The 15,344-nt window shown below is 44.7% G+C and overlaps 1 protein-coding gene across 1 annotated transcript in view; it reads right to left on the bottom strand.

Moving 5' to 3' along the window:
* Positions 1 to 15,344, bottom strand: part of LOC142257043 (NXPE family member 1-like) — a 266,013-nt gene that overhangs the window by 111,613 nt on the left and 139,056 nt on the right. Inside the window, exon 3 of the mRNA XM_075329096.1 lies at positions 5,274 to 5,338. Within this exon, the coding sequence (XP_075185211.1) occupies positions 5,274 to 5,338 (65 nt within the window). The remainder of the gene's footprint in view (positions 1 to 5,273; positions 5,339 to 15,344) is intronic.

The raw sequence follows: 15,344 nt of genomic DNA, 5'->3' as shown, positions 1-15,344 counted from the left end.
TTTGGGTTCTTTACGTATGAACACCACTTTCTTAAGCTTCACTGTGCTCGGGTACACTCGGTGCTCAGCTCAAAGTGAACCACTTGCAGTGTTTGATTGTTATTGGAGGTAACAACAACATGATCGGATTTAGTGTGCACCAATAAAATAAGGAAAAATCTCACCCACTCGCTCCCAGAAGTGATCTGTTTATGGCTGACTACTTGTGGGCAGAGACCAAAACTGCCCAGTTAGTAACTTCCACCAAGGTTCAGGTCAAGTTTGGGTCCCAAACCGATCTTACTTTAAAGTTAGGCAGCACCCGCTGAACTGAACTTACATGGGTCCGCTAATCTCTATAGGTGAGTGTGTTTGATTACTCACCTATCGTGAAGACAAAAAATCATGGAATGACTTCCAATAATCTCCGGTAGCTGCAGGAATGTCCACCAGTGGAACTCCAATGACAAACTAAAACGATAAGCCAGAGAACCAGTACAAAGCGCTCTCCCAGTAGGAGTATGTGATCCAAATGGATAGTTGTGATTGCAATAGAAATTTTATTTAACAAAACTGTGTGTTGGCTTTAAATTACATTAAAATATAATCTTTCAACTATAGAATAAGCCTTCTTCAGGTATGTGTAGCGTCTGTTACAATAAAGCAAGTTCTTTGACATTTGTATTTTCATTTAAACTAGTGTGGAGATGAGGGTTGGGGTGACTGTGATTAACGATCTTACATCCCACCTTGCCTTCAAAAGGAGATAATTCTTTTAAGATCTAAATGAATACTAATATTTTTTGTACCAAAGGTATAACTTTTTTGTAATATTTTACACATTTTATGTCTAAAAGAAATGAATAAATATTGAAAAATGTTGAATTTTGAAAAATATTATAAAGAATACTTTATTAGGATTATTTTGGAGAAATATTTATATTTGAGCAAAATACAATACCAGCATTTAATACAAATATAAATTACAAAAGGTACATAGTCCAAAAATATTGCACTAAATCACATAGAAAAATCTAATTAGTTTTTATAAAGTATTTCAGAATGTGTAGTTAAATTATATTGGTAAATAATCGTACTAACACACCGATGTTTCATGAGACTATTTAGTAATAGTATCAAGCGCTAGAATTCTAAGGAAGAGGTTAAGACATACATGATGGTTGCTATTGGCAATTGTGTTCATTTAGAGACCACTAAAGATTGAGAGGGGCAGAAGAGAGGGCTATGGAGTGAAAAGAAGGGTTGTATGTGAAATATACTCTCTTATCTGTGTATCTTTGCAGTCTAAAAATCCAAAAAGACTCCTCTGCATTCAGGGCCTTTTCTGTATTTTGAATATTGTGCAAGATCCGTTTTGGTAGGAAAAAAGTCCAGCTCACCGCAGAGACCGCTCAAATTGTTGGCAGTAAGAAGCACGAGATCCCGCTTCAGCTCAGCGTCAGGCACAGATGAGGAAAATAAAAGATCCAGCTTCCACGTAACTTGAATAAAACTCCAAGTTTAATGAAATTTTTTTAAAAAACAAAGTCAATGTAAGAATGAAAAGTGATACAGCAGGTCCGATAAATTGCACGATCACCACCAGACGCATTTCGAGCGGATCGCTCTTAAACCTGGTAAGTATGAACAGACGCAAGATCTGTGGTGTTCTTAAAGCAAACTCATTAGTGCAGGAGGTTAAACATTTGATGCACCAAATGGGTTGCAGCCCGATTCCATACATGTAAGAGTTAAAACAAATCAGTGGAAAAAAAAAACGTAAAAAAGGGCTTTAAAACAAAGCGCATACATGTGGACATTATCATCAAATTTTGAAAAATGAATACAAGCACAACAGTATATAATACAATGCAGCAAAAAACATGAATATACAATCAGTAATGAAGCATAATTTCATTTTTAATGTTTAACCCTAGCGGGGCCTCAGTTCCCAACATAAACATCCAAAAGGCCTCTCTATTTCTTAAGATAACCTCTCTATCTTCCCCACGAATATGTTTATTAATAGATTCAATGGCAAAAACATGAAAACTAATAGTACGCCAATTATGCTAATTTATGAAATGTTTAGCAGCATTTGGAACATTTCTATTCGAAACCTCTGTGATGTCATATAAGTGTTCCCTTACTTTATTTTTGAGTTTCCTAATGGTTGAACCCACATTTTTGAGATTGCATTCACTGCATAAGATAATATATACTACATACTCTGATTTGCAGTTTAAAAACTTGCGAATTAAATATTTTTTGCTTCCATCGTAGTTGTGAAAATTTTTCGTCTTTAGTGAAAAAATTACATGTTTTGTATCCTGTGGTACTCAGCCATAAAGATTTATCATTAATTTTATTTTGAGATCTTAATAAACTGGGAGATAGAGCATGTCCCAGAGTGGGAGCTTTTCTCAGGACTATTCTGATACCTTTACTCAGGACCGAAGCCAGTGGGATCTTCCCTCAAAATATGTAAAGTTTTCCTCACTATTTTAGAAATAGAGTTGAATGAACTGTTATAAGGAAGTACTAAGGTTAGAATATCACATTTTTTATCTATCCCTGTTCAGGTGTTAATTTTAATCAGAATGTCCCTATTTTTTCCATGCGCATTTTTTTTGGCGCAATCTAAAGTCCAGGAGGGGCAATTTCATTGCTTTAGATGTTTTTCAATAATTGTGGATTCCTGCGCTAAATATTCAGGTTTGCTTTCATTTTCTTTTCGCACAAATGAATTCTCCTACCAGGATAGACTTTATTGTGTGAGCTGGATGAAAGCTGTCTACATTTAAAATAGTATTTCCTGATGTTGGTTTGCGGTACGTTATACTTTTAATTAGTTCTCCCGGATAACCGGAAAACAGAAGATCCAAAAAAGTAATAATGTTCGGATGGGAAAAATGGATGAATCAAATATTTACATCATTATTGTTTAAATAGGAAACAGTTTCCTATTTAAATAGTAATGATGTACGGTAAATATTCGATTAATTCGAACTAGGGTGCCCAGCATCGCAAAGCAACAGTGTTAACCACTGAGCTACCTTGCTGCCCATTAGGAACATACTTTGAGATATATTGCATGGGCTGGATTAATATGGGGTGTATAGTATTGTAATGTATGAATGTGCAGTGCTTTCATCGTGTCATCACACGCCCCGACATTCATAAATCTACAGTGACAGAGTTTCACAAAAACAAGTGTCACAGATCCTCCATAAGTAAAAGGTTATTGCTAAGGATCCAACATGGACATGGAAACAGCTAAAGTTCATTGACAAACCAACCATGAGCGTCACGGTTTCCTAATAAATCAAAAGTGACACCTTATCTTTCCTATAATCGTACAGTGTCAGTCTTATTACCTCCAATACAGTCATATGAAAAAGTTTGGGCACCCCTATTAATGTTAACCTTTTTTCTTTATAACAATTTGGGTTTGTGCAGCAGCTATTTCAGTTTCATATATCTAATAACTGATGGATTGAGTAATATTTCTGGATTGAAATGAGGTTTATTGTACTAACAGAAAATGTGCAATCCGCATTTAATAAAAATTTGACCGGTGCAAAAGTATGGGCACCTCAACATAAAAGTGGCATTAATATTTTGTAGATCCTCCTTTTGCAAAAATAACAGTCTCTAGTCGCTTCCTGTAGCTTTTAAGGAGTTCCTGGATCCTGGATGAAGGTATATTTGACCATTCCTGTTTACAAAACAATTCCAGTTCAGTTAAGTTTGATGGTCGCCGAGCATGGACAGCTCGCTTCAAATCATCACACAGATTTTCAATGATATTCAGGTCTGGGGACTGGGATGGCCATTCCAGAACATTGTAATTGTTCCTCTGCATGAATGCCTGAGTAGATTTGGAGCGGTGTTTTGGATCATTGTCTTGCTGAAATATCCATCCCCTGCGTAACTTCAACTTCGTCACTGATTCTTGCACATTATTGTCAAGAATCTGCTGATACTGAGTTGAATCCATGCGACCCTCAACTTTAACAAGATTCCCGGTGCCGGCATTGGCCACGCAGCCCCAAAGCATGATGGAACCTCCACCAAATTTTAAGGTGGGTAGCAAGTGCTTTTCTTGGAATGACGTGTTTTTTTGCCTCCATGCATAACGCCTTTTTCTATGACCAAACAACTCGATCTTTGTTTCATCAGTCCACAGGACCTTCTTCCAAAATGTAACTGGATTGTCCAAATGTGCTTTTGCATACCTCTGGCAACTCTGTTTGTGGCGTGCTTGCAGAAACGGCTTCTTTCGCATCACTCTCCCATACAGCTTCTCCTTGTGCAACGTGCGCTGTATTGTTGACCGATGCACATTGACACCATCTGCAGCAAGATGATGCTGCAGGTCTTTGGAGGTGGTCTGTGGATTGTCCTTGACTGTTCTCACCATTCTTCTTCTCTGCCTTTCTGATATTTTTCTTGACCTGCCACTTCTGGGCTTAACAAGAACTGTACCTGTGTTCTTCCATTTCCTTACTATGTTCCTCACAGTGGAAACTGACAGTTTAAATCTCTGAGACAATTTTTTGTATCTTTCCCCTGAACAACTATGTTGAATAATCTTTGTTTTCAGATCATTTGACAGTTGTTTTGAGGAGCCCATGATGCCACTCTTCATAGGAGATTCAAATAGGAGAACAACTTGCAAGTGGCCACCTTAAATACCTTTTCTCATGATTGGATACACCTGCCTATGAAGTTCAAAGATCAATGAGGTTACAAAACCAATTTAGTGCTTTAGTAAGTCAGTAAAAAGTAGTTAGGATTGTTCAAATCAAGAAATTGATAAGGGTGCTCATACTTTTGCACCGGTCAAATTTTGTTTAAATGCGGATTGCACATTTTCTGTTAGTACAATAAACCTCATTTCAATCCAGAAATATTTCTCAGTCCATCAGTTATTGGATATATGAAACTGAAATAGCTGTTGCAAAAACCCAAATTGTTATAAAGAAAAAAGGTTAACATTAATAGGGGTGCCCAAACTTTTTCATATGACTGTATATAACAGTGAAAACCAGACCTCATAAAAAGAGACAACAATAGTTTCACCTTGTAAGTACAAGATACACAGTTTGAAACACGGCTGCTCCCAAAGACATAAGAGACTGTGAAAATCATATCAATAATATGACTCCAAAGAGTGCTAAAGTAATGTACATGTTACTAGAAATATTTGATACAGGTAACATAAGAAATGTACTTTTGTATGGCTAATTGTCAGATAACTTTCTACTTTTCTACTTAAGGCTTATACTTACTATTATTACATTGATGTACGTGGATATGATGGAAGTCTTTTGGAATCTCAACTCTGACATTAGTCCTTAAAAATCAAAGAATAAAAAGTTTAGTCTTGCCATCTCCAACAACTAAAAAAAGTCCTAGATCTTACAGGGGTTGTCCACTATTGATAATAGGGCTGCAGCTTGTTGAATGCTAATGTTATTAACCTACAAAAAGTGCAATAATCGAGGTGTACTGCCCCGCTCGCAGCAGCCGAGCTGCTCGGATCCGGACCTTCTGTGGGTGGCTCGAGGGTCTCCGGACCCGGTGGTGTCATGGTCACTCCGATCAAAAAGGGGGGTTATAGTGGTGGATGTAGGATGTATATCTACGGGCTGAGCCGTATTAAGTTCGTGACGCCAGCCACGGTATGTAGTGAGGTTGGACACCACCGCTGCAGTTACGGGGCACCCGGGGGAGATGTTATGCAGCAAGTTGTTAACCCCTCCGTGGGCAGGGATGGTGTCCCTGGGACCCGTTGGGTTTTTGGTGCAGGGAGATGGGTGACCGCAGGATTCTGGTGTACTCACTATTGAAGGAAACACACGAGTCTCTGGTAAACCAAGGTGATGGTGGTCGGTGCCCGCATCTGGCTGCGTTCTGGTCCCTCACCCGGCTGCTGGTCTCTGTCTTTCTCATGCACCTTTGTAAGATGGTGGACTGCCTGTGCTTGCAACTTCAGGAGTCCGCTCCCGGCTGGATGTGGCCTAAGGAGCCCTTGCCAGCAGATGCTGGCCCATGGGATCTCTGAGCCCTGGCGGTGGCCTTTTATCCCTCTCAGTGGGCTGTTGTCTTCTAATAGGGACTTTGGGTGGGACAGGACCTCTAGTCCTGGCCTCAATCGGTAAATTAACCGGTTCCAGTCACTTCTGGTCCCGGCTTCAGGGTCCGAGTACCCCCCTGTGTGCTCCGGTTTCCGAGTCGGTTCTCCGGGTCGGTACCGGCAGGCCACTACCCTGTCCCCATCCACCTCGGTTCCACAGAGCCGTCTTCCTGGGTCCTGCAGACGGAGACTGCCGTCTGCCTCCTAGCCACTGGCACCAGGGCTCCTAGCCTGGCGTCGTTCAATTTGGGGTATTCGCCTCTGCTGGAGCTGCACCCATCTTCAGCCCACACTCCTCTCCAACTTGAACTCTAACACTTGTCTGACTACTTTCCCGCCCTGGGCTGTCTCAACTGCTTGGTGGGAGTCTTCCAACCGCCTGGTTCCGCCCCCTGACTAGGGGGTGACTAGGGTTTTGAAGGTTGGCTGATGTCACCTGTGAGGGAAAGGTGTAGTGCAGGGCCCTGTTTGTGACTACCTTGCCTGGCCAGGGCGTCACATAAGCACATGTTGTTAGGTATAGAAAATGCAAATCAATCTATAAAGTATAGCCACTACAGATTAATATAAATATAGTTTTATTCAATATAAATATGCATGTCATAAAAGTACAAAAACATTTTTTTTTTATAGAATTGTCCATCACAATATTATATGTGGTGGATCAGCCTCCAGATGTGGCTCCATAACTCTTGTAATTCTCATAAATATTCGTGCAGCTCCCCATGTGTCTTTATGACTAGTTTTGTTTTATGACATACTGTACATATTTATATTGAATAAAATTATATTTATATTCATCAGTAGTGGCTATAATTTATTTATAGGTTTTATCAAATTCTATTGGAGTATAATGCCCACATTGTGTTAGAATTCACCTTCACTTGCCGATTCCTGGTAGAGAGTATCTCATGGTTTTGTTTTGTTTTTAATGATGATGAATTAATATACTTAATTATTATTTTATATCATTGTTAATTCATTGTAATAATACAAGTAAAGTTAAAAAACCTTTTCATACACACTACTCACAAAAAGTTAGGGATATTTGGCTTTAGGGTGAAATTTCAGGATGATCCTACAATGTCCTCTAACCTTTTCAGGTGAACTTTGTATGACCTTCTCTAAACCTTTGGACGCTCATGTCCAACTGTTCAATGTTTCAGGACTTTTTGCACAACTTTCTGTTCTCTAACAAGGAGCCTAATGGCAAAATTCACAACAGGTGTTTGATCCATGAATCGATCAATACATTTTGAAGTTTAGTCAGAATTGGTATTACAGAATTATGTATGTGACTGCTGCGCTAATAAAGGAAACACAGTGAGAAGGGAATTGGATAAAATATGTATTAATATATAAATACAAAAAATATATAGGATACCTGCAGTTTTAAGGAGGTAATGTGCTGTAGATCCAAAGTTGTATGCAGAGTTTCACTAGTATGGCAAAAACAAAAAGGTTTAAAAGGAGTACGAAACAAAAAAGTGGGGGGGAGGGGAGAGGGGTATGGGGTAATGGATTACAGTGGGGTCATAGATAAAAACTTGCCTTTTTGGGTTCCCGGGTGGAGATAGGGTTTGTAGTTCCCTAGATAGTGGACTCTGAAAGGGCAACAAGGGTGTATGGGTGACTGTAGCTAGGAGTGCAGGGAACAGGGAGTCGGCACTGGCAGTGTGAGAGCGGCGGACGCTGGTAGCGAAGGTAAATATCGGGTAACCAAGGGAAGGGCTTCTTGGTTACCCGATGTTTACCGTGGTTACTAGCGTCCGCAGAAGCCGGCTCCCTGCTGCCTGCACACGTAGCAGAGTACTCATCGGGTAATTAACCCGATGTGTACTGTGGCTAGGTGTGCAGGGAGCCAGCGCTAAGCGGTGTGCGCTGGTAACCAAGGTAAATATCGGGTAGGTTACCCGATATTTACCTTAGTTACCAAGCACAGCATGCTTCCACGTGTAGTGACGCTCCAGCGATCCCTGCTAGGTCAGGTTGCTGGTGGGATCGCTGGACCGTCGCTTAGTGTGACATCTCACCAGCGACCTCCTAGCAACTTACCAGCGATCCCTATCAGGTTGAATCGTTGTTGGGATCGCTGGTAAGTTGTTTAGTGTGACTGGGCCTTTACACAGAAGGCTCCTATAAGTAATTAGGAGAACTAGTTAAACTGATGAGCAGCAATTAAGGCACTCTTACACAGGTATTTAAGGCTTATCTACAGGAGCACTAGCTATCCCTGATGAAGAAGGCCTGAATGCCTTTGAAACGCGTTGAATTGTGCTCCTGTTTTGCCCCTTAAGGCCCCGTCACACTAAGCAACATCGCTAGCAACATCGCTGGTAACGAACAACTTTTGTGACGTTGCTAGCGATGTTGCTGTGTGTGACATCCAGCAACAACCTGGCCCCTGCTGTGAGGTCGTTGGTTGTTGCTGAATGTCCTGGGCCATTTTTTAGTTGTTGCTGTCCTGCTGTGAAGCACAGATCGCTGTGTGTGACAGCGAGACAGCAACAACTAATGTGCAGTGAGCAGGGAGCCAGCTTCTGCTGAGGCTGGTAACTAATGTAAACATCGGGTAACCAAGAAGCCCTGTCCTTGGTTACCCGATATTTACCTTTGATACCAGCCTCCTCCGCTCTCACTGCCTGTGCTGCCGGCTCCTGCTCTGTGCACAGATAGCTGCAGCACACATCAGGCAATTAACCCGATGTGTGCTGTAACTAGGAGAGCAAGGAGCCAGCGCTCAGTGTGCGCTGCTCCCTGCTCTGTGCACATTTAGCTGCAGCACACATCGGGTTAATTAACCTGATGTGTGCTGTAACTAGGAGACTGGGGGCTGGTCACTGGTTGCTGGTGAGCTCACCAGCAACTCGTGTAGCCACGCTCCAGCGATCCCTGCCAGGTCAGGTTGCTGGTGGGATCGCTGGAGCGTCGCAGTGTGACAGCTCACCAGCAACCTCCTAGCAACTTACCAGCGATCCCTATCGTTGTTGGGATCGCTGGTAAGTTGCTTAGTGTGACTGGACCTTTACTGGCTTCTGTAGCCCTCAGCGAGTGACGTCACCCAACTATCTAGGGAACTACAAACCCTATCTCCATCCGGGAACCCAAAAAGGCAAGTTTTTATCTATGATCCCACTGTAATCCATTACCCCCTCCCCCTCTCCCCTCCCCCCCACTTTTTTGTTTCATACTCCTTTTAAACCTTTTTGTTTTTGCTATACTAGTGAAACTCTGCATACTACTTTGGATCTACATTACCTCCTTAAAGATCACTCAATTAACCTCCAAAACTGCAGGTATCCAAAATATTTTTAGTATTTATATATTAATACATATTTTATCCAATTCCCTTATCACTGTGTTTCCTTTATTAGCGCAGCAGTCATATACATAATTCAAGTTTTGTTTTTTTACCCTGACAGGTTCACGCGGACCCTGTCCACTGCTTGCAGCTTTCAAAATTGTGAGACTAGCTATCTTCTCAATAAACCTCATTTGTTTTAGAGTTGATACAGTCCCCTTTCATCTTTTTCAGTGAACGCTAGTGTTTTGTTTTAAATAGAATTGGTATTACAGTCCTCCTCATCATAGGGTTCACATTTTGACATCATGAGATAAGACGACATCTCATTAATCAGCAGTACACCGCCATTGCGAGGCTTAAAGAAGGATGCTCTCAGATGGAAGTCTCCAGTGAGCTTACAGTGTCACAGCGTGTCATCAGCAGGTTGCAACAGAGATACAGAGAGACTGGAAGAGTCACAGAAAGACAGAGAAGTGTACGTTTTTTGGCCACTTCCCACACTGATAACCGCTTCACAATGCCCACAATGCCTTTCAGAACTGGCTAATCAATGCCACACAACTCCAGGCACATTTATGTGAGGTGAAAGGCACCCAACTGTCATGTAAGACCGTTCAAAACCATTTACATCAGTGTGGTCTGTGTGCTAGATGATCTGCAAAAATTTTATAAAAATGAGGACAGGAAGAACGAAAACCTACCAAAGTGTTTGAAAGTTTTCAGGAAATGGCACATCGGCCCTTTAAGAGGAGGACCAGTATTTGTGTGCACACCCTAAGCATATTCTTGAGAGACCTGGGCTGCACGCACAGGTCCCAGGATGGGAAGAAGGCAAAAGATCACACGCATGGCTGGGGGGGTGGGGTGGAAAAGAACGCCATACGGCCGGGGTGGTGAGTAAGTCGGCATCTTTGCAGGGACGCCGATGCTACAGAGAACCAGTGCGCCTCAGTGCTGCTCACTAATGAAAGTCAATTCACACTTAACAGAAATGATGGCTGCCACAGATGTTGGAGATGTCAATAGGAGCTTTATGCATCACCCACTGTTGTCCCCAGACAAGTTTTTGGTGGTTGTGCTGTTACAGTGTGGGCCGGTGTGTCTAGTCAAAACAGAATTGCCCTACACTTTGTGAATGGTACAGTGACATGCCCCTACTACTTACAGTATATTACATCATGAATCCAGTCATTGTGCCTCTGCATGAATAACAAAGGCCTGATTTAATTTTCATAGATGACAATGCTCCATCACATCGAGGTCGTATTATTAGGGAACATCTGCTGGGGACTGTGGGACCTCAAATGGTCTGGTCTGCACTTTCTCCAGGCCTGAATTCTATATAAAACCTATGGTATCAGCTAGAGCGGCCATCAAGAGGCTTGTAACTCTGTACCACAGAACCTCCATGACCTGAAGGCCGCCCTTCAAGAAGAGTGGGATGCCATGTCTCAGATGACACTGACTCCACTTGTTAATAGCAGGAGACACTGTGACCCTGGAAAATCTGACTAAACGGCCTTACCTTGCCTGTCTGACCACCACCTCCATCTATTTCCCGACTTCTTTACCTAAAACAAACACAAAGACTGCGTGACGTTGGATATAAAAGGCCACAGCAACCCCATTTATTAAATATCAACAACAAAACATCTAACTATAAATAATATTTTAATACCCATATCCATGGATAGAACCCGAGGAGGGGTAAATGAAGGTTCCCAAAAACCGCTCGATTGCAACATCAGCTCCACCACCTGCCCTCAGCTGCACCACACCAGCTCGAGGCCACCTAGCCAACTGTTGCCCAACTAATATCCTGCTGAGATTCAACCCAGAAAGGACCCATGTTAAACCAAACAATTACACCACCATGGGTAACCTGTTGCTGCACTGGGATTCCCCCCTTGCTCTTTTGTGCAAAGCCCCACCTTCAAATACCCCCATACCCTGATCCTTTCCGCCACAGCGAGCATGCATTACATTTTGTGAGTGTGAGTCCTGCTGCAACACAAATGCTTTCTCCACACCATCCATGAGCCCCAAAGCACACATGTCATTACCAATAGAGTTCAAATGAACAACGTCCTGCCTCAAAAATTTGGGGGACGGAGACTCCAGATCCTGATGTCGAACCACTATGCCTCCCAAACATGCAATTAACCGAGTAACCCCCCAATTAACTTTGACCTGTGCTTTATTTACCCACTCTACTGACCGAGCATGCCTCCAGGATAAGCATGCCACAATATCAGACCACATGAGCACTAAACCTGGGTGGGAAGACAAAAGCCTAAGGCAGTCACACTTGATGTCACGGATCAAGTCCCTGTAAGCCCTAGCACCTAAGTCATTCCCCCCTGTGTGCAGTAGCAGCACATCCAGTGGTCTGTCCAACTCAGCGTGATGGCGCCAAGCAGGTACACCCCACTCCACAACAGGCATCTGATCCCAATCCAGCGGACCGTCGCCGTCACTCTGGGGACCCCCAACTGCCAGCCGTCTGGTCGTACACCTGCCCGAAGGGCTCCCCAGTAGATGAACGAATGTCTCAGCACCATACCAACAAGGGGGGTCCTACAAAACATAAGATGAAACGATGGAGGGGGAGAGGGAAAGGGGAGGGAGCAGTCAGAACCAAGCTTAAGCCAGAACCCAAGGCAAATCCCCTAACCACAACACAAACCGCCCTCATAACATGGATGACCGAACATAGGATTAATACCTGGCCGACTCCCAGCGCCCAATCTTACGCACCGCTTGCACACCCAATCCCCAATGAGCAGGCTGAGTCGCCGTCTCAATCCTAAGACCACAACACCACAAGCACCTCTGAAAAATACACACAAACTGATAGTTTGGCACAGCCGACCCATCCTTATGCAGCAAAAGGGAACCTGAACGCGTGCTCCTAACCTCCAAAAACGAAGACACCTGTTTGACCGGACATTCTGCCAAACCCTAGACACCCCAGAGCTCAACCACTCGACCTTTGCCATACTGATCTATCTTGGATTGCCGCAAACGGCACCGTACCACATACACACCACAATCCATATCACCCAGCAACAGGCCCCTGTGGCACTTCGTGTTCCTACTCACCAACTCACTAATCCTGAAGGCCCCCAAAAAAGGCCAGGACGAAGGCCGCCCCAAACAACCAGCACTCATATTCCGTGTTACACACACGAGACAAAGCTTCCAACAGCTTTCTCAAATAATCAAAAGACACTGGCCGAAGCAAAAGGGGACATTGCTGAGAGCCAGCTGGCCCCATGCACAGGAACTCATCCAAATAATGCAGCACGGAATCAAGGCCGGCTTCCTCCTTAACAACCCACTTAAGAAAACAACTAAACTTCTCCAAATAAGAACAAGAAATTGAACAGCCCATAGGCAAACAACAGTCCACATAAAACTTACAAGTTGAACAGCCGCCTCAATGTCCATTTTAGCCAGGAGGGAACCCCTACCAAGCTTCCTTAACCAGTCCACTGCACTGTCAAAACGGACATACGATACGAACACTAGCTCCGGGTCAATACCATCATTCACCGATTTGCCGAGAGGTTACGACAAATGGTGAATTAACCAAAACTTGTTAACCTCCTTCTTCAGGAAAAACTACAATGGGGGAACCACCAAATCTGGCAGAGTCCTGGCATCAAATGGCCCCGCCATACACCCAAATTCCACCTCTCCGCACAACTTCTCAGTAACCACCTCACTGTGTATGCGGGTCGACTTAGGATTCTTAAACCGAAGGTTGCCAGGCTCAACTACTGACTGAATTTTAAAACCCAAACTAAAACCTTCCCACAGCAACTCCGCTGTCTCCTAGTCAGGGTACCTACTTAGAAATGGCAGCATCTGATCTACCCTCAACATGATCCTTTTTTTTGCTGAAGACTCAGTGGCCTTCCCTTTTCTTCTTATGGATACTGTGGGAGCCACCACAGCCTGAGCACACGTGCTTAAACTTGCAAGAGGACATGATATGACACTCCTTGTCATTAAACTGCCAACACAGTCCCTTCTTAGACCCAGGTAAAGATCCCAATGATCCCGCAGCACCCCTGGAGATCCCAGGAAAGGACTGTGAAGCCGCTTTAGGAGCAGCCATCAATCGTGTCCAGAGGCTAATCTTTTTATAGTCCCGTTGAAAAACTAGGCTGGACCGCCTTATGCTGCCGAAACTGCTCACCATAACGTAGACAAGCAGTTCCCCCGAAAGTCCCTGACGCCTCCCCTATGGAGTCCAAGTAACAAAAGAAAAACAATTATCTGGTGCCTTCCCGCCCACGACACTAGCCAATATCACAAACGCCTGCAACTAATTTTGGAACATGCGGGGAATGAGACAGTACTGCCGCCACTCCTCCTTCTTACTCTCTACTCTCATCCGGCTTAACCCGGTCAAGGTTAAACTTCTCAAGAGGAAGAAGAGAAAAAAATCTCCACGTACTCATCCTTCCAAATTTTGTCCCTAACCTCTTGTGTTTGGGTGCCCCCAGCAGCTCATCAAAACAGACATACATCTCTCCCCTTGTCTTGTCATCCAGGCGAACAACATCCACCATGGAAGACGATGGAGTGGTTGTTGCCACTACTGGCGCACTGACTCTACTCTTGCTAACCATCATCACACCCGCCAGTGCCACCAACTGCCTGCCAAAACATCAGCCGTAATCCTAAGCTGCAGCACCCTGCCAAACCGAAATAGGGCTTACTGCAGGGGCAAACAAACCCCTAACCAACCGCACCAACTCAGACGCCAGACTACCGTCACCAACACCTTCATTCAGACCCTGCATGTCACACGGACCCCCAGGCACACCACCCACCACATCCACACCCGACAAACGAGGAACAGGGGAAATCGTAGTCTTACCAGGCTAACTTTGAGGGAACCCCGGTACAGCCATCACGTGTCCTCTGTGCCGAGATCCAAGTTCTTCCTCACTGCCAGATGCACCCAAGCCCTCCTCTTTGGAACTGGATCCGGGCCCGGGGATCCCACCAGTGGCCGCCGGCGAGATCAACCCGTGACCCGATCCGTCCATCGCTCCGGATGACACATGTCAAGTCACCGCCGTCTGTTTAACCTCCGTCGGCCGCCATCCTTCAGCACTCCGATAGGGGGCACACCTGGGAGCGTCCCTTCTGTCATCATGGGCTCTGCCTGCTGTCCCCTGCATCTGGCCGCCGTCCAGCACTGCTGCTGCATCCCTCCGCTGGCCTGGCTCTGCAGAACTGTGCCACCGCTGTGCATGAGAGGTTGTTGAGGCCCTGTGCGACCGCCCAGGCTGCACTTCCTGGTCATCTGCGACTCAGACCGTCACTTCCGGGTCACAAGATGTCACATCCGGGTCACGTAACGTCCCCTCTCAGTCAGGTACGCGTGAGTGTGCTGTAGGATCACACAGCCACAATGCCTGTGTCATCACTTGGCGCCACAACCCGGAAGAGGAGGGGAGGCCAGCGCTGTCCTTCACTGTCTAGCTGCTGCACGTCCTGCGGCGCAACCTCTGGTCCGAGCTTTTCATTGGCGACACCATTTGGAGTCTTCTGCTGGCGCTGGGGGTCTCCCGTTGGGGCTCCGGAATGGGCGCTGGATTCTGGGGACCACATCCGGGCTGAGACACTGAACCGTCGCTGCCACTTCAAAGGCATAGGAGTGTCTGCCGCCTCCACACTTCCACTGGGACCATCGGACGTCCACTATTGCAGCTGCTCCTGCAGCCATCGCTGTCCCCGCTGTACCGCTATCCTCTTCATCTGTTCCATCAGGGCCTCTATCTTTGGGCAGAAGTGGGATCGATGCAGGATTCCTGAATGATTCTGGTCGCCTTCCAGGTAGGAATGACCCACCCCCTAGTTTATACTACCCTACAAACACCAATGCCTGACCAATCACAG

Source organism: Anomaloglossus baeobatrachus, chromosome 11 (genome assembly GCF_048569485.1).
Source record: "Anomaloglossus baeobatrachus isolate aAnoBae1 chromosome 11, aAnoBae1.hap1, whole genome shotgun sequence".
Taxonomy (NCBI): Eukaryota; Metazoa; Chordata; class Amphibia; order Anura; family Aromobatidae; genus Anomaloglossus; species Anomaloglossus baeobatrachus.
This window is presented reverse-complemented; position numbering and strand designations above follow the sequence as displayed.